Source organism: Helianthus annuus, chromosome 15, assembly GCF_002127325.2.
Source record: "Helianthus annuus cultivar XRQ/B chromosome 15, HanXRQr2.0-SUNRISE, whole genome shotgun sequence".
Lineage (NCBI taxonomy): Eukaryota > Viridiplantae > Streptophyta > Magnoliopsida > Asterales > Asteraceae > Helianthus > Helianthus annuus.
Window position 1 is genome coordinate 31055454 of NC_035447.2, and position 20435 is coordinate 31075888.

Below are 20435 nucleotides of genomic sequence, written 5' to 3' on the forward strand. Positions count from 1 at the left end.
GCTATTATCTTGAATAAAACTATTTTTTAACAAAGTTTATACAGAACCATGGGTTAAACATTTAAATTTTATTAAACACAACTGTATATATATTATAAAAAATGCAAAATGTGTGACGAATAAGGTATATTAATTAGGAATATTGGATTTTAATAGTCCTAACTATTCGCCATGTGTGAAAAGTTTCATTGTTTTAGCACATATTTTTTTTGAAAGGCCAAATTTTATACACAACCAAAAAGCTTACAATATAAACAAAGGAACCCGTGTTACATATTAGGACCTATATAACTAAATATTTTTTCACCATAACCTGGCTTGTATATACATAAAAGTACTAATAAGAAGTGGTATAATCTCCACAATTACAAATCCAAATCACATAACCATTTGCTATAGTGCAGGAGAGTTTCTCTAAGGTGAAGACAATTGTCTTCCTATTGTATCTCTTAAATAGGATGCACGATATTCCTGCCTCCCTGCAAAATGTGAAAATAATATTTTAAGTAGTTGAAAAACATCCCCTTTTAATAATATTTTCAGTAGGCTGAAAACCAACTCTCATTAAAGTCATTTAAGCAGAAAACACAAATTCTAAAGACAATCACACTCATCTCTTCAGAAGAGATAGTGACATATCAATAAGAAATAAAAGAGGGGTTGAAGTCTGGTCCATTATGTGCAGAATGCGCAGCAATGAACCAGGCGGGACATCTATTCATTCAATGCAAGGTGGAAAACACCAAATGGCCGACAATATCACATTAGTGTGGAATACTTGCAATTTATGCTTTTTCCTTCAAGAACCTCATTAAAATACATAAATACGGGGTGGAGAACAAACAAAAAAGAAAGGCCTTGTATGCAGTCATATTCACGAGCTGTTGGATAATGTGGAGAGCGATATACAAATTACCTTTGAAATGGGTATTGACATCAACATCAAACTTTCCATGATCTATATCCTACAAAACAACATAAAAAATAATTATTTATAATTTTATAATATACAAAAATTAACACTTTAACAATAAGTATATACCATTAGGAGAGAATAATCTGGTAGATCCAACTTATCAACAGCACCATGAAACCCAACTCCTTCTTCAACATCACTCTCATTTGTTTTCAGTTGTGTTTAGACTACAAAACAATAATACTTATTGGTATGATGGAAAAAATAATAAGACATGACAAAACGAAAGCAATACAATGCATGTCTACATAACGTAAAATAAATACAATATGTTACAATGAAAAAGAACCAAATTCCAAAACAAACAGTTATAAAAAAGTCCTTAATAATCCACTATGTGGTTATTAATATATTAGCATCCTCATCAATAGACATGCTAAACCCCATCATCTTCATACTCAGTTTTGCAACATTCCCCATGAATTTAATTATTGTGAGATTAAATATATTATTATTATAATATTTAATCTAGTAGCCTTTATAATCATTTATATTATATAGATCAAAATATATTAATAACCTATTAATAATTAGTTGGTAATTGTTGATGGACCATATTACCCTTATTAACTAATTAGGTTTCCTCTTGGGTGTATATATAAGGAGATTATTAGAGAGTTTAAGGGTTAGACAATTACACAATTCACACAACCCTCATAACATCTATTTCGGCTCTCTCTCCCAACCGATTCTTCCCTAGTCTCGGTTTCATCACCATCATAACTTTACACCCTAAGGAGGAACCAGATCATCCTGACAATCATGTCGAACTCGATGGCTGCATCTCTGACTGGATTCTCTGCTGGCCTGTCTGCTGTAACAGGTATGTTATTCATGTTTTCCATTATGTTTAAACAGAACTGATCCAACATGTGGTAACAGAGCATATGTTGATAAATCAGTTCTGTTTTCGTATCCATTATTATGGGATCAAAAATCTGGAAAACGGAATTTTTAAAGCCTTTTCAATGTCTCAGCTGATTTCGAGTACCATGTGCCGAAGTCACTGTTTTTCGGAAGAATGTTTAAATATTTGACTCGAAATCATAAAGGGTTAAACTTGTTGTTACGAAATCCATTACAAAACCATTAAAATTCAGGTTTCGGATTTCCAGAATTATGTTTATATTTTTAGGGTTCATCATATTGTTCTAAGAAAACTCGAAAATTCATTAAGTTTTGGAATATAATCCAAATTAGTGGGTGTTTTTACTGATTTTGATCTGAATTTTATCTATTAAAATTTTTGAAAACTATTAATAGATTTTCAGTTATTATTTTCGAAATCTTTTGATAATTTAGATCAACAATAAAACAGGAAACACTATCTCACAATCCCTAAAAGTTCGAGTTTTCAGTTATCATCACAAAACAGCTGTTAACAGGGATTCGAGACCATCAGACTGCGACTCGAGACCAAAAGGTCTCAACTCGAAATCATCAGGTTCTCAAAACTTTATAACTCGAGACAACAGTCTCGACTCGAGACCACTGAGATCTCGACAAAGGGCCTAAAATCTTTACAACTCGAGACCATCAGCTCTCGACTCGAGACAAAGGTCTCGACTCTAGACCATAAGGTCACAACTCGAGACCACAAGGTTGCGTCTCGAGACCATAAGGTTGCGACTCGAGACCATAAGGTTACAACTAGAGACTAAGGTTACGACTCGAGACCTCATAATTGACTCGAGATCTCATAACGCAGTCGAGACCTAACTCGAGACCTCACTCGAGACCCCATTACCTTAGGCTGTTTCGTGTGAACTAAATTTCAGCTCGGGGCTCCGCCCCGAACCCCGCGCTAACAGGTGGTTTGCTATTAAATACTTGGTTTTGTTAAACATTTAATTAACTAATCAGAATCAGATAATTTTTACAAAACCAAAATAGCTTAACTTGAATGAGCTTCTGATGTATTAATTCTGGCCAAAGCTGATTTAATACATCTATTTATTGTTCAAGTATTATAAAAGCTATGTTGAGTATGCATTACAAACGTGAAATGTCTTAATTCTGGCCAAAGCTGATTTAATTTATTTATGTTTAGCATGCTTGACAAGTGCATATCTAAAGTGATTGTCTCATTTCTGGCCAAAGCTGATTTCTCACGATTACTTTGCACACATACTTAAATGATTACACTTCTGGCCAAAGCTGATTTGTCTTCGTTTAGGTAGAATTTTTAACTAAGTCTATTATTTTGATGTTAGTAATAGACAATATTGCAGCTTCATAATTAAAATGGTCATTATTTATGCATGCCTTAGTATATCATGCCCTTTAGATCACATTAGGACTTCTTTCTTAGTATCATAACTTGCTCATCTTATTTCCACTATCAGCACCCAATTGCGGGATTCCACCTTTGACTGGTGATAACTTTGCTGAATGGAAGGATGCCCTCATGCTTACACTAGGATTGCTAGACTTTGATTATGCTCTTAGAGAGAATAAGCCAGCAGATCTTACTACTCAAAGTACTGCTGCTGATCAGATAGTTCATGAAAAATGGACTAGATGTAACTGCATGTCTCTCATGTTCATGAAGCAATCCATTCACAATGCTATCAGAGGCGCTATTCCTGATTCTGAAGATGCTAAAACCTATCTGGCTTCTGTGGAGGCTCAATTCAAAGGAACATCAAAAGCACACGCTAGCACTCTTATCCTCAAGCTGGTGACAACTAAGTATGATGGGACGAGCGGCATTCGCGAACACATCATGATGATGCATGACATGGCCAATAAGCTGAAAGGGCTAGAGATGGAAATCAGTGATGGTTTTCTTGTTCACTTCATCATCACTTCGCTTCCTTCGTCCTATGAAGCATTCAAGATCAATTACAACACTCAGAAGGACAAATGGACGATGAGTGAGCTGGTCGCTATGTGCGTACAAGAGGAAGAGCGTATGAAGATGGATCGCACTACTGATGTTGCTAACTTCACCACCTCCAACTCTAAAAAGAGGAAGCACAATCATCAAAGGAAGGATGCTTCTAAAGTTCAAAAACCAAATCCTAATACAAGTGCACCTTCCAGCTCTAAGATCTCCTTAGGCAAACCCTATTGCAAGTTCTGTAAGAAAACATGACATAAGCAAAAGGAATGCCCTGACTTCAAGGAGTGGATGGCTAAGAAAGGTAACAATTTTTTCATGATACTTGAGTCCTTTAATTTAAATGTTCCTGCTAATTCTTGGTGGTTTGATTCTGGTTCTATGGTTCATGTGACTAACTCTACTCAGGGAATCCTTTCAATCCGGAAGCTGGGAAGAAACCAAAGAACACTTAAAGTTGGGGATGATCGGGAATTAGAAGTGAAGGCCATAGGAACATTAGTTTTTGAAAACTGGTTTATGTATTAAACTTTATGATACCTTATATGTTCCTGAGGTAACTCGGAACCTTGTATCAGGACCAAAGTTAGACATGGATGGTTTTGTCGTTTCTCATGGTCATCGCAAACTCTCTATTCTCTATGATTCTGTTGTTTATGGTACTGGCATTCTGGATGGTGGTCTATATAGATTAGAACTAGATGATAATTTTTCCAAATCCTTGTTGTCATATAATATTAATGAATCACTCACAAAGATGGAAAAGAAACAAGACTTAGAGACTTCATCTATGTTATGGCATCAACATTTAGGCCACATTTCAAGAGAACGATTAAGTCGTCTCGTAAAGGATGAAGTCTTACCTCCTCTCGATTTCACTGATTTTGGAACATGTGTCAAATGTCTTAAAGGCAAAATGACATCAGCGAATAAGAAAGGTGCCACTAGGAGTTCTAATTTATTAGAACTCATTCACACTGACATTAGTGGTCCTTACCAAATCGCTGGCATAACAGGACATATTTCATTTATCACTTTCATTGATGATTATTGTCGTTACATGTACTTGTATCTTATTAAGGAAAAGTCTGAATCTCTTACAACTTTTAAAGATTATAAAGCTGAAGTTGAAAAGCAATTAGATCGTCAGATTAAAGTTGTGAGATCAGACAGAGGCGGTGAATATTATGGAAGACATACTGATGTGGGTCAAGCTCCTGGTCCATTTTATGAGTTTTGTAAGGGCCAGGGGATTGTGAACCAATGCACCATGCCTGGTACACCTCAGCAGAATGGTGTCGCTGAACGAAGAAATCGTACCCTTATGAACATGGTGTGCAGTATGTTAGCCAACACTAATTTACCATTATTCCTCTGGACTGAAGCGTTAAAAGCAGCTGTTCATATACTCAATAGAGTTCCTTCTAAGTCTGTCCCTAAAACTCCTTATGAACTTTGGACAGGAAGGAAACCGAGTCTTAAATATATGAAAGTATGGGGCTGCATTGCTGAAGCAAAACTCTATAATCATTTCCTAAAGAAACTTGACCCTAAAACAGTTACCTGTTTCTTTATCGGGTATCCTGATCATTCAAAGGGTTATCGTTTCTATTGTCCTTCCTATGTCACCCGTATTGTTGAAACCAAGCGTGCTGTGTTCCTGGAGATTTCAAGGTCAGTGGGAGCAGTACCAACCCTTACGAAGAATTGCAAGAAGTACAAGACGCGGGGGGGAGAGACTCGTCGCTTACCATTACTCCATTTACTCCTCTTGTACCCCATGCAACTGCACCTGAAGTCACTGCACAAATTCCATCTCCACAACCAGAACCCATTATACCTCATAATGAAGGCACATCAAACGCTCAAAACCAAGACAATGCTGAACCCGATAATCAACTCAGGAGGTCATCTAGGCAAAGAAGGCCTACTAATTGGGATGATTATGTTACCTACCTGACTGAAATGGATGCTGGAAAGCTCAATGATCCTATCTCTTATAATGAAGCCATTAGCAGTGATCAGTCTTCTAAATGGAACAAAGCAATGATTGATGAGCTTGAATCCATGAAGAAAAATGACGTTTGGGATTTGGTAGAATTACCCAATGGTGTCAAACCTGTAGGTTGTAAATGGGTGTTCAAAACAAAACTGGATCCGAATGGGAACGTTGAACGCTATAAAGCGAGATTGGTTGCAAAGGGCTACACTCAGAAAGAGGGAATTGATTATCAAGAGAAGTTTTCACCTCTCTCTTGTAAAGATTCATTAAGGATCGTTATGGCCCTAGTAGCTCATTTTGATTTAGAGCTGCATCAGATGGACGTCAAAACTGCTTTCCTTAACGGAGACTTAGACGAAGATGTTTACATGAAACAACCTGAAGGCTTTAAACCTGAAGGTCAGGAGCATCTAGTCTGTAAGTTGAAGAAATCCATTTATGGGTTAAAACAAGCATCACGTCAATGGTACTTCAAGTTTGATGAAGTCATGAATAGGCAAGGTTTTATGAAGAATCAAGTGGATCAATGCACCTACCTCAAGATAAGTGGGAGTAACTTTACTATACTTGTCCTTTACGTAGATGATATTGTATTGGCAAGTAATAGTTTAGACATGTTGCATGAGTCGAAGCGATTACTCTCGCATAACTTCGAAATGAAGGATCTCGGAGATGCTTCTTACGTCATCGGCATCGAAATTCACCGAGATAGACATAAAGGGATCTTAGGATTGTCTCAAAAGACCTACATAGATCGTGTCCTTACACGTTACAACATGCAACAGTGCAAACCCTCCGTCGCTCCAGTAGTTAAGGGAGATGTTTTCGGTTCATTCCAGTGTCCGACAACAGAGGTTGAAAATGAGCAAATGAGCCAGATACCTTACGCGTCAGTAGTCAGGAGCCTGATGTATGCTCAAGTCTGTACTCGCCCAGATATCGCTTATATTGCTGGAATGCTAGGCCGTTATCAGACTAATCCTGGTCTAGATCACTGGAAAGCAGCTAAGAAGGTCCTTAGATATCTGCAAGGGACGAAAGACTATAAACTGACTTATAGAAGAAGTGATCACTTAGAATTGGTAGGTTATTCTGATTCTGACTTTGCCAAATGCAAAGATGACAAGAAATCCACTTCGGGCTACATCTTTATATTAGCAGGCGGACCTATCTCATGGAAGAGTCATAAACAACAGTTAACTACAACTTCCACAATGATAGCAGAATACATTGCTGTGTACAACGCAACCTGTCATGGAATGTTGCTTAGAAATCTGATCACTGGACTCAAAATCGTTAATTCCATTTCTAGACCATTGAAGCTTTACTGTGATAACTCAGCTGCCGTTAGTTTCTCGAATAGTAACAGTTCGACTGGAGCTGGTTTATATCTCGATACAAAATATTTGTTCGTACATGAACAAGTTGAGGAAAATAATCTTTGTATTGAGTATATTAGTACTAAAGATATGCTTGCGGATCCGATGACTAAAGGTCTCCCACCTAAAGTTTTCGAAGAACATGTATCGAATATGGGACTTACTAAAGACCTTATTTAATGGCATATTGTACTAGCTTATGTTTTAATTAATGAAATTTCCTCAGTTTGATTTTGTATGTCTCTAACATATGTTCTGCCGGTGTAATGACATATAGACAAATATAAATACAAATCAGACGCTAAAGGGCTTATAAGTATTTTGATCATAACTATTAGGTTTTAAATTGAGGCTATAGTATGATTAATGGGGGTCCTGAGTCGAATGATGATTCAACGGCTGTATTTCTCCGTTATAGTTCTTGGTTTAAGGCTAAAATGAGTGTTAACTCCTGGCCAGACTCAACTAATACTCATGATAAATGATTACTCGGCTAAGTGGGAGAATGTGAGATTAAATATATTATTATTATAATATTTAATCTAGTAGCCTTTATAATCATTTATATTATATAGATCAAAATATATTAATAACTTATTAATAATTAATTGGTAATTGTTGATGGACCATATTACCCTTATTAACTAATTAGGTTTCCTCTTGGGTGTATATATAAGGAGATTATTAGAGAGTTTAAGGGTTAGACAATTACACAATTCACACAACCCTCATAACATCTATTTCGGCTCTCTCTCCCAACCGATTCTTCCCTAGTCTCGGTTTCATCACCATCATAACTTTACACCCTAAGGAGGAACCAGATCATCCTGACAATCATGTCGAACTCGATGGCTGCATCTCTGACTGGATTCTCTGCTGGCCTGTCTACTGTAACAGGTATGTTATTCATGTTTTCCATTATGTTTAAACAGAACTGATCCAACATGTGGTAACAGAGCATATTGTAAAAACATTACAAACAATTCATCTTTTAAGGTCTCAGATAATCAAAACTTGAACCAAATGATATCGATAGAGTTTGGATAGGTACCTATCTCTTCAAAACCTGCTTAATTCTACCAATAGCTGCAGCCACCACCATCGATTGAGGGCCCTCCACCGCCTTATGAAGTGCTCTCATTTTGGCTGCATAGTATTCCTAGGCTGCAGCCATCCAAAAATCGTTTTTTTTTTTTGTGTGATTGTTCTTCACGCGCATCTGGTTAAGGAAAGAAACTCATAACTGTTATGCATTTTTCTTCTGTATGTGTTGCAGTGCATTACTTGCCTGGGTGTTACCCAATCAAGAACACCCGTAGGTGGTTCTATTAACCATGCCTCTTCAAAATCACTTTCATTGTCTATCAGTTAAGTAAATCAAACAAATATTATTAGGGTACCTTACTACCTTAATCAAGGCTGCTAAACAACGAACATCTATCCAATGTGGGACAAACCCTTTGTTAAGTTGCTTCCTAACATCTTCTTCTTGACTGTTTTGCGCATTTATTCCAAGTATTCATTCTACCTGTAACCAATACACAATTAGTCATCACACGCCGATACAACTCTAAATCCCATGAATTCTTTTTAAGCAATTGGAACTGCAATTTACGAAGCAACGAATAAGTAGATAAATATTCTCTAACCTGAGCACATTATTGCCCGCCATTCACGACAGAGTGTTGTGAAGAAAACAGACAGAAGAGTCCTTTTTAGAACTTTTTCATTTCATTGCTGGAGATTTCGGGCTGTGCTATAGGCCAATTGGGGAGTTTTGGGACAGTTGTATCGGATTCAATATCGATTGCAAGAGTGCCCATCTGATCCTTGAATCATCAACATATTCAAGTGGAAAATCAAAAGAAATAAGCAAATAAAAACTAAGAATATAAAGGTTAGATGGAATGCTTAACAAACACTTAGAAAACCCATAGGCACCTGAAATAGAACAAATTAAATGTTAACTTAAAAAGCACATCCATACTTATAGTTTTCATCTATATAAATGAACTTTCTGACCCTAAAGATGCCATCTTGCATTTAAAACACAAAGCAAACAAAACACAGAACCAATTACGGGATGGGTCAAATCATCTCACCTGCACTATTGATGATATCCAACTATAACCATGCTATTTTAAAATTTATAGACCGGACCTCTAACTACTACGGTTACTACAAATGGCAAACCAAACCGGGCGGGTTGGTTGGGTCAGCCAGGCCATCGAAAAAGGTTTGGTGTGACGGTTTAAACCGGTCTTTCTAAATCAAAATACTTAGTTTGTAACTTTGTATTATGTTTTTTAGATGATAAAGATGGTTTTCATGAACATTATACATATTTATAAACAAATATTCCAAAAACGGTCGGTTCATTTTACATATCCGGGGCAAAGTTTCAAAACACTGAGAACATTCCTCCCTTGAGGTCTAAATCTACCAAGAACACTAATGGCTTGAGGGGCCAACCCTACATGCCCCATAACTTCAATCCCACCTTCAACAATGTGTTTTGCAGCTGAAATCCTTGATGGTGCACCCCCTTCCAGCTTGATTGCATCCATTCCACCTTCTTGCAGGCCTAAATGTTGTATAAACGGCCTGCTCGTAAGAAAAATCGATATATTAACTAATTTTCTTACAAAATATAAAAAAAACACTCAAACTTTAAAGAATATGCGATTCCAGATTGGTTGACAAAATACAAATGCATTAATGATACCATGATGATTTTGACTCCAAAAAACTCACACACCAAGATTATTGCGCCCCCTTTGAATGATTTGCAATAAGGCATTGCACCAAATCCTTCGTAAGCAACGGCCAACATCAAACACAAACCCTAATCAATGATTTGCAATACAACAGCAACCAAATAGACGCAATAAAGAAAATCCACGAAAAATGGAACATCCCCAAACCTGGGTAAAAGTACTCAACGGCAAAACCGGCAATAATCATCGGTTTTGGTTTCCGTTTAATCTGCAAAACAACATGTCTCCGGCATTAAACCAAGTTTAATCCCTGTAAACAAACCAAGGCGTTGTACATGTTCGTTCATTAAGCATTTACTCAGATATTTATTGACAAAGTACTCTATATATCCAAAAAAAATATTTTATAAAGAGGTTGAAGAATATATAAAAAAGCCGAAATATGAACAACACATTAGATAAGTATAAGATATGGGTCAACCAAACTCAAAGCGACTCAGTTTCAACACTATCCATTTTGACCTGTTATCAACCCATCCGCATAACTCATTACCTATGGACCCAAAAAATGTGAGATGTTCTACCTGGATGTCACCAGCAACTAACAATGTTCCACCAAACTTGTTTAGGACCTACCAATGTAAAGCTCATCCCACCAGACATACTTTTTGCTCCAGCATTGTTATTTGACATAAATGCGCCCAACATATAAAGAATTTCAAATAAACCCTGCAACAGTTTCACACAAATAATCCTATAAACAATCAACAATCCACAGAAACCCTAAGTATCAACTCAATAAGCAAGAACACCAAAAATTACATAAGGTGACTTAAGAACCTTTTAACCCTATCAATTTATACTACTGAGATACTCAATCGGTTATCCAAAGAAACATTTGGAAACATTACCTGGAAATGGTGTACTTCAAAAACCTATCGACTCAATTTTTGAATATGAATCGTCTAGAGCTCCAAGGCTATGGCTACAGAATATCCCGTTGCTTCTGAAACAATGAGAATTAAATCCATTGCTACTCCCATCTCTTCTAGGAGTCCGACTCGAGCTTAATCTTCTAAACGATGGAGAACCTCTGGGCGTCGATTTACCGGATAATTCGGATTTTAAAACCGGCCGTGATGATTGTCTCCCTGAGCTCCTACTATATTCATCCATATTCCCTTGCAATTGACTTCAAGCAACATATATCATAGCACATCATTCCTTAGATTATGATAATGCATTTCAAAATCCAACGCTATTGAAATTAGTGATTAAGTATAGTTCGAGAGCTTCAAGAAACCACTCTTACACAGATCCTAAAGTTGCATCCTACACAATTGGATACACATTAAATTGCTTGCAGATTCAAATATTTTCAGAATACATCTTATAAATCTATAAGTGCAATGAACACTATTAGCATATAATTCAGTGACTCAACACATATCCTAAAGTTGCATCCTACACAATTAATTACACATCAATTTGCTTACAGATTCAATTGTTTTAACAACACAACATAATAATCAATAACTGCAGCATCTAATCTAATTTCAAATTTGTAATATAATCAAAATAATAATAATGAAATTAGAGTTAACTGATTAATGATTAATGTTCGTGGGTTAGCCGGTTCAACCCAACCCGAACCGAACGGTATTATACCATTATTATTCAATTGACACAATTACTTTGAAAGGAACAAAAAATCCCCTTCAAGTTATACACATTGATTTAGAACAGGACAATATGAATACCATAGCAAAAATGCTTCTCAATTTTTAAGCTATACCTCAAAAAACTTAACAATCCGTAACATGTACGGATTCGGAGGCGGTCTAGTAGTAGCACCTTTTGCTCCAACTTCACTTTGAGTAGCCATATTCTTCCAATCACTTCTTTATAGAACCTAATAGATTCAGAAATCATTAAACACATTCAAACTTATTTAAAAGAAAAACATCAACACAATCGTACCAAAAATCGTACCAAGATTCATCTTTTTATTTAGAACTGAAACATTCTGATCAATTTTAGGTTCTTGATCAACTTCTCAACATATGTAAGATCAGATTTAGACTTTGCATGCTTGATTTTATTCACTAAAACCCCTAATCAGTTTTAGATCCTTTCACATCTTCAGGAGCAACTTCACCATCCAATTCAAACTTTTCAATCTTAATTTCTTCAACTACTACAGATTGTTTAACAACTTCTGACACGGGGGCATGACTTAGCTCAGGTGTGGGTTCCACAACTCCATCTTTGACCAACTTATCTGTCCTGGTCACTTCAAGATTTGATTCAGAAGAATCACATATATCAGATTCTTCAATTTTCTCAAAATGGGGATTTGTCTATCAGAAACATCAACATTAGTATCAACTTTGCTAATCTCTACTGGAGGAACGTTTAACACCTCATTATTACCTATATATGAGAAATAAAACTGGCATTAGAAAATATAAATGTAAAAATGGTTTGTTTTCTAGTTTTATTATGTAACAATCAGAATCATATAACTAATTGTAACTGAATGACCATGGAAGATAGTGTTGAAGCATGATTCTTAATATTGTGACAATCAACCGACCCGTTGTTTGAGCAATTGACATTTTGGGATTTCTTGTTATTGCGGGATTAAAAAATATATATAAAAATCTGGATATAAAAACTGTTTTCAAGTAGAGCCGTGGCATATAACTATATGTTTCGACTCGTAACCCAACAAAATGACCAAATTTAACAACTTTAGCATCAAAGATATTACCTCAAACATGATAACTCTCATGATAACTCTGTAAAGTTGTCACTTCCCCGCATTCGCATCAAGCCCAAGCAGAAGCTGCCATTAACAACTTGATTTAATATGCGATGGGTCTTCAAGTTCCTCTTCAAGATAACTGAACTTCATTTAAAGAGGCCAGAGAGGTCAACTCCTTGGACATATTTACCCCATATTTCTCCCAATTTTGAGCTTCGGCCAACGATTCAGAACCCCCAAAACCCTACACATTAGTCGCAGTATTACAATAATAAAAAACAAACATAAAATTCAATGTTACAAAGATAAAATTCGATTCGCGAGAAGCATAACTTACATTGATGAGAAATAAGCTGCAAGATCCAAAATTGATGTATCAAATTTTGAGGACGGTATGCTCAGTATATCCCAGACTGCCATCACCGATGCTCGAAGCACCACCACCAGATCATGAAACAAAAAATAAAAGTTGCATCAAAAGAGCCAGAGAATGATTGGAGATCAACTTCGAAGGTGGCGAAGATTTTATCAACAATTCTCAATTTGATTGCTGATTTTAATAACTATCCTACCCTTTGGCCATTCATATGAGCAGGTAAACCAGTTGAACCAGAGATAAGTTTTTTTCCATGTATGCTCTTTCCAACCTTAAAATGAGCAAAAGAACAAATTTCCACAAATACTACTAACTGGTCACTTATCTTTTGATTGCAATCCAAGTCAACAAACCTACTCCCTTAATTCCTTAAGTGTGCACGTCAAATTAAAAAATAAAGATGACAAAACGGGTGAAACGGGTTTCACTAAAACCCTATATGATAACAAAATTATATTATTTAACTCTTTTAAAATTAAGAAAATAATGGTGGTCACATGAAGGTAGTTCCTACTTCCTAACCTGATGATATCCACTGGCCCAATTGTTTCCTGCACCCCCTCCTTATTTTGTATTAAATATATTCCCGTGACTATAAAGATTTCTGTATTCGCCGGTTTGGATTCCATTAATCACCCTGGGATCCAAATACATTAGCAATGCCCTTGGTATGTAGTGTTGATCATCAGCTTGGTACACATAAATACATAATATTAACTCAAATCATGTAATAAATTAGGGCAAGTAACTTGACTTTGAATAAAGAAACTGAATTTAAAATTTGATAAAATAGAGTTAAATCAGTGAGCATTCAACTGTAACTATCGAACTTTAATTCAAGTTCTCAAACACTATAATCGACCAGAACCATGGTAAGGATTATCGGAGGTCCTCTATTGACAGCTTGTGGTGGACTCAAAACACACAACTAAGACTTAAACTCCTAATATCCTTATTATACCTACAATAAATCACACCAAAAATGTCAAAACAGAATATAACTATAAAGATATAAACTAATACAGATAACTCAAAAATCAAATCCTAAAAACTTGTATACCCGCTGAGAGGTTAGATTCTTCATTGATATGGTGAAATCTTCACCAATCGACTTGAATCACCTTCGTCTTTTTGAATCACCAGGGAGAAAGAGAGAGAAAGCAGATGGGATCGAAATTTTTTTTGAGTTTGTGATGAGACCAAGAAACCCTAATTAGATATCCAAATAAAATGGATGGTGTCACGAAGAAGGAGCATGTTTTTCCAATTCGGTTCACACATTGATGGTGTCACGAAGAAGAATCCTAAAATTTCTTGATGAAGAAGATGAAGTTAGCGACATTATCTGAAGAATTGTTACCTGTTTGTTGAATTGTTTGGAGAAGACAGTGATGGATCCAAGTTTGATTTGAAGAGGATGTAGACAGAGAGAAAGGGCTGAAAGAATGGTTTAGGGTTTGGAATGAAGTGTGAGAAAGAAGATGGGAGTCAGAAGCAATATAAAGGATCCAAAATTAAAAGCCCGATCCAATCCGTAGTCTTCCGGATCCCGCGTCCAATATAGGTTTTAGTTTGTGTTTTGTGAAATCTCCTTTGTGTAGAGTTAATTAGACAAATTCCCTCCCAAAATCAACCTCCCCTAAACCAATGGATGCCACATCATCAAAATGGCTTCATCATTCAAGGACACATAGCCCAAATCATCTCATTTATTAATATATATAGATATAGATTAATTTCCATAAACATGTTTTAAATTTTATCTAAATTCCAAACATTAATTGTTACAAACTATTGAAGCGGAGGAGAATAATTTGTGGAAAAGAACTATTGAAGCCTTTCACTTTAGTCGGCTCGGTTGGGAATGCATTCCGTTCAAGATGTCTCTTAATGGAGTTTGGAATAATATTGCTAAGGTATTTATTAACACTAAGGTAAACGGGTTATCTATTCGGAATTTCCTAAAAGGTGAGATTGGAGACATCAATAAAATATCATTCTGGCTCATGTTTGGGCTACCGACGAGCCGCTCAAACTTAGGTTCCCGAACCTTTTTAGTTTGGAAGTAGAAAAGAGGTGTCTTGTTTCGAATCGGATTAGAAATATCGGTGCTGATATTGAGTTTTGTTGGAACTGGAAGTATCCGCTTATTGATTCTAAGCTTGTTTCTAACCTTCAGCAGCTTCGAGCCATATTGGAGTCGGTCCAGTTTTTGGATCGTGGTGATAGATAGAGATGGTCCTTTGATTCAGAAGGAATTTTTTCTGTCAAAAGTGTGAAAAAATTTCTCTATCCGGCCACACCAAGAGGTAACAACTATTCATTTTTTTGGTGTAAATGGGTTCCCGCGAAGTGTAATATTCTAGCTTGGAGATTGGGTATGGATCGTGTTGCTACTGCTATTGCTTTAAGGAATAGGAATGTTCAAGTTGGTGATACCACATGCTGGCTATGTCAATCGGAAGATGAATCCGCTGATCATTTGTTCTTGGGCTGTTCGGTTGCGTCTAACGTGTGGCACGGTATAAGCTCTTGGTGTAGAATCCCTAACATCTTTGCTTTCGATGTTAAGGATCTCTTTGGCATCTTCAAGGACCTCGGGGCTTCGGAAAGGAAGAAAGACGCGGTTCAAGGTATTATCATGATAGCGTGTTAGAGTTTGTGGCGTGCTAGGAACAAATTGGTTTTTTCCAATACTCCGGTTAGGATAGACAAAATTCTTAGCGAAGTGAAAGCGATTGGGTTTCTTTGGTTTGTTAATTGGTCCAAATACAAAGTGATAGAGTGGGGGGAGTGGTGCTCCTTTGTAAATATGTAATTTTGTTGTAGTGTTTGGCTGGCCCGGTTTGGGTTGGCTTGGTGTTAATGAAGTTTACTTTTCAAAAAAAAATTGTTACAAACTAGTTGATGCCCCGCCCGCGTTGCGGGGCGATAGCCGAATAATTTTTAATCAACTAAAAAAAGACTACTATAATTTTGCTAGGAAGAAAAAAACAAAAACGATGATAAGACCGTATTTTTGGGCTCAGGGCAAAACTGTAAATTTTCAGGACTAATGAGCTAGTGTTAGGCAGCTCCTTGACACGGGAAGAAATTAAATCGAGTAAACCAATTAAAACAAAAAACCTTTATAGTTTTGCTAAAAAAACTAAAACATTGAGAAAAACGTAATTTTTAACCGAGGGCCAAATCATAATTTTAATTCGGGGATAAATCGAAAACTAAATGGACCAACGAGGGAGTGCCAGGAAGCTGCCGGCACGACTGTAATTTTACACTGGGGTAAACTTGTAATGTCACCAGGAAAACAAACAAAAACGATGGGGGAAAATGTAAATTTAAGTTGAGGGTAAAATCGTAACTTGGCTGTGAGAAAAAAAACTAATGGCAAAATTATAAATTTATACGGGGCAAAATCGTAATTTTGAACTGAGGGCAAAATTGGAATCTTTAACTGGGAGCAAAAGCGTAAATTTATTTTTAAGTGGGGGTAAAAACATAATTTTGAACTGATGGGAAAATCATAATTTTAAGGGAAAAATACTAATGGCAAAACTCTAAATTGAAACGGGGCAAAATCGTAGTTTTTAACTGAGGGCAAAATTGAAATATTTACCTAGGAGCGAAAGCGTAAATTCATTTTTAAGTGGGGGCAAAACATAATTTTAAACTGATGGCAAAATCGTAATTTTAAAGCGGGATAAAATCGTAAATTTGTTAGGCCAATAGGGGAGTGTCAGGTATCGCAATGTAAAAAACGGATCAGACTGGGCCATGTCGCCTGCAATACGTAAAAACAGTGGACTACTCATGCGGGGAAACGATGTCAAAAAATATCGGCTGGGTACACGGGTTCGTCGGCAAAATAATCGGCTACTAGTTTAACGTGGCCGGCTACAAATTTAAAACGAAACATAAGTGAAATTAATTACAAAAAAACATTTTCAAATGTATATAAAACATAAGGAAAAAAAAGTAAAATACCTTCTTGGTCTCGGTTATATTTTGCTCGTCTAGTTTGCCGTTCGGACGACGCTTCATCACCTGCCATGAAGACCTGAGCCGCGTTCATAATTATGTTATGCATAATAGCATCCTCTTCCGAAGATGATGAATACCCCGTAGACGAAGATGATGAAGAGACGGAAGAAATTGAAGAAATGGAAGAAGGTGAAGCCATGATAATTTTTGAGAGAGAGAGATGAGGTTGTAGCGGATAAAAATGGTATAAAAATAGATGTTCTTTTATAAAAGGGAAGAGGGGTTATAAAATGTGAGAGAGATATGAGATTGTAGTGGGTGAAAAGTTGTGAAAAAGGTGTAAAAGAGGTGAGTATTTATAAAAGTGGGAGTGAATTAGGTATTTTTTAAATGTGAAATTATTTTTTTTATTAACGGCTAGTTTTCTTAGGGGGGCCCACATGTTTTGGTCCGTCGCAAACGTCCATATTCGGACGGTGAGGACGGGGACGGGGACGGGGGGAGGGGGGCGGGTTGGTGTAGATGCCATCGCCGGAGCAAGACGGGTGGGGTGACGCCCCCATACCGTGTAGCCTAAAAGAGAGGTTGTTTTCCATGAATTCGCCGTTGACATAAGAAGTAATTCGTATTCCAGGAATATAAATTAAAAATGGCAAAAAGTAACACTGACATTTAAAATCATGCTCCATATTCAGTGCTATAGCATTTGTGGTGTTTTTTTTTTAAAGGAAAACTCCATTAACACACGGTCACCCGAAGACCGGGCATCACCCAAAAATTACATATTTACAAACTTACACCATTCATCCCAAGAAATATCTTTATACTTAGACCTATTCTTAAACCACAAATATCCTAACGACCTGATCTCACTAAAGACTTCGTCGACCACCGGAGCTTTTTCGGAAAAAATGAGGTCGTTTCTAGCCTTCCACGCTTTCCAGCAAACAATAAGAACCAACCTCTGATAAGCGACCTTACCTTTGCCCGAAAGACCGCAATACCGATGTGCTTCAATAATATCCCGAAACGAGAAAGCCACCAAAAAGGGAGTCCGACTCCAGCTGCTCACCTTCGTCCAGATAACCGAGACGAAACTACACGCCGAAAAAAGATGGTCTGTCGTTTCATCAGCCGAAGCACAAAACGGACAGGACAATGACGGAATAGGGATATTCCTCTTCCGAAGCTCTACTCTAGTGGCTATCTTCCCCATCTCGGCCCGCCAAGCAAACAAATTACATTTGAGAGGCACCCACTTGCTCCACTCCCAAACAAATCTATTGCTAAAATCCATATTACTATCCATTTGTCTTTTTAATGAACCAACGCTAAACTCACCATCTTTGTCCCCTAACCACCTCCATGAGTCCCTTGAGTCTCCCAGAAACGTGTCACGAAGAAGAAAACACAGGTCGACCCATTCCGCCATCTCTATATCACTACTAGGAAGCACCCTCCAGTTCCATCGAGCATCCGGGTTAGACACCGACCTGACAATACGCTCACTGACTTTGCATTCTTGTCATTTTCCAACCGGAAGAGATTAGGAAAGCGAGACAACAGCGACTCGGCAAGTAGCCACGGGTCGAGCCAGAAACGAACCTCTTTGCCATCCCCCACCTGACCTCTAATAAGATTCGAAATCTTAACCGAACCGTAAATCGGAGCAGCAACCAACTTCACAATGGAACCCCAAACCCCTCCCAACGAAGCCCGACGAGGAATAAAATTCCAGTCATTTCTACTAGCGTGAATCGACGACACCACCTTAACCCACAAGTTATCTTTTTCCGATTTAAACCTCCAAATCCACTTTAAAAGAAAAGCACGATTAATAGACTCTAAGCTTCTCAAACCCAAACCACCAGCGTCCATCAGAGAGGCCACACGCACCCACGCAACCCAATGGAGCTTTTTAAGTAAGCTATTGCCGCCCCAAAGAAACTTTCGAATAATAGATTCCAATTTATTAATAACCCCAGCCGGTGCCTTGTACAACGCAAAAAGGTAACAAGGAAGACTCAGAGAACAGACTTAATAAGGGTAAGCCTTCCTCCAGATGATAGAACCGAGGCCTTCCAGAGAGACAACCTATTTTCGAAGATTTCGAAGACCTGTCCCCAATTGGCCAGCCAATTCATATTGTGCCCAACATATAAACCGAGGTACTTAAAAGGTAAACGATCAGCTTTGCACCCCAAATCGCTAGCAACCGAGACAACGTCTGAATCGGGAACCCCTAATCCCATTAACGAGGATTTCTCCAAATTAATCTTCATACCCAAGCAAACTTCGAAACACCTTAAGATCCTCACCACATTGACCACACTAAGATGAGACCACTCCCCGATAACAACCGCGTCATCCGCGAAGAACAGATGGGAGACCCGAGGCCCTTCATTGGGGAGCCCAATTCCCGCTAAAAACCCCATATCAACGGCTTTCTCCAAACAACAAGACAACATTTCCATTACGATCAAGAATAGGAAAGGAGACAAAGGATCGCCTTGCCTCATATCTTTATGGCAAGGGAAATCGAAGGTCGGAGCTCCATTCACTAAGACCGCAGCACGAGCTGACGACAGCACCCCTTGAACCCAACGTCGCCAAAGCGGAGGAAAACCTATTTGACTCATCGCCATGTCGACAAAGCCCCAATTCACACTGTCGTAGGCTTTCTCGAAATCAAGTTTGAAGATAAATGCTTTTCTCTTACTCTTCTTTACCCAGTTAGTCACCTCGTTCAGCACAAGAGGACCATCTAGAATGAATTTTCCTTTCAAAAAAGCCGATTGAGACTCTGAGATAACCGAATCAAGCACCAACTTTAACCGATTAACCAAGACTTTAGAGATCACCTTGTTGATGGCCCCCACTAAACTGATAGGCCTATATTCGTTCAGCCCGAGAGGATCCTTGTTTTTCGGAATGGGAGCTATAAATGAAGAAGCACAACCCCTACTAATATAGCCGGAACTATGAAATTCATTTAGAATCTGGAGGAAGTCATTCTCAAAAAACTCCCAAAAATGTTTGAGAAACTTGAAATTCAGGCCATCTGGACAGGAAGCCCGGTCGTCCCCACAATCTGAAACAGCGCTTCTCAGTTCTTGCAGAGAGAAAGGAGCAACAAGGCTAGAAGCGTCGAAACTGTTGAGCTTCTTCACATTATCACAAAACATCCTAGGTCGGACAGACATCTCCTCCTTGAACCTGTCTCTAAAGAAACAGAAAACCTGCTTCTTGATTAACGAAGGTTTCGAACACCACGAACCATTAACATTAAGCCCGTGAATCTTATTTGAGGCCCTCCTACAGTTAATCATACCATGAAAGAACCTAGAGTTCTCATCGCCATCCTTCGCCCATCTAACCCTCGATCTCTACCTAAA

At 37.6% G+C, this 20435-nt stretch overlaps 1 protein-coding gene and 2 long non-coding RNA genes across 15 annotated transcripts; all 3 read right to left on the reverse strand.

The window, feature by feature from the left end:
- Positions 1 to 203: 203 nt before the first annotated feature.
- Positions 204 to 1143, reverse strand: LOC110909536. Its single transcript, XR_002575429.2, has 3 exons — positions 1043 to 1143; positions 917 to 965; positions 204 to 479 (listed from the first exon to the last, which is right to left on the reverse strand). It is a non-coding gene; the product is annotated as an uncharacterized LOC110909536 (long non-coding RNA).
- Positions 1144 to 8927: 7784 nt separating this feature from the next.
- Positions 8928 to 14537, reverse strand: LOC110911192. 13 transcript variants are annotated; one of them, XR_004881309.1, is made up of 11 exons: positions 14120 to 14537; positions 13021 to 14020; positions 12690 to 12927; positions 11909 to 12349; positions 11712 to 11828; positions 10828 to 11248; positions 10501 to 10645; positions 10124 to 10184; positions 9958 to 10010; positions 9700 to 9803; positions 8928 to 9022 (listed from the first exon to the last, which is right to left on the reverse strand). It is a non-coding gene; the product is annotated as an uncharacterized LOC110911192 (long non-coding RNA). The 13 variants fall into 13 exon arrangements; XR_004881306.1 differs by having other exon boundaries at positions 8941 to 9028; XR_004881307.1 differs by lacking the exon at positions 8928 to 9022 and having other exon boundaries at positions 9523 to 9803; positions 13021 to 13330; positions 13582 to 14020.
- A 3281-nt stretch (positions 14538 to 17818) lies between these two features.
- LOC110913509 lies at positions 17819 to 18472 on the reverse strand. Its single transcript, XM_022158334.1, has one exon. It carries the CDS (start codon positions 18470 to 18472, stop codon positions 17819 to 17821), a length of 654 nt encoding a protein of 217 aa, XP_022014026.1.
- Positions 18473 to 20435: the final 1963 nt, after the last annotated feature.

What these genes read in the sequence shown, in the direction of transcription:
- LOC110913509 (XM_022158334.1), bottom strand. Translation starts at nt 18,472, where the DNA reads ATGGCGGAATGGGTCGACCTGTGTTTTCTTCTTCGTGACACGTTTCTG.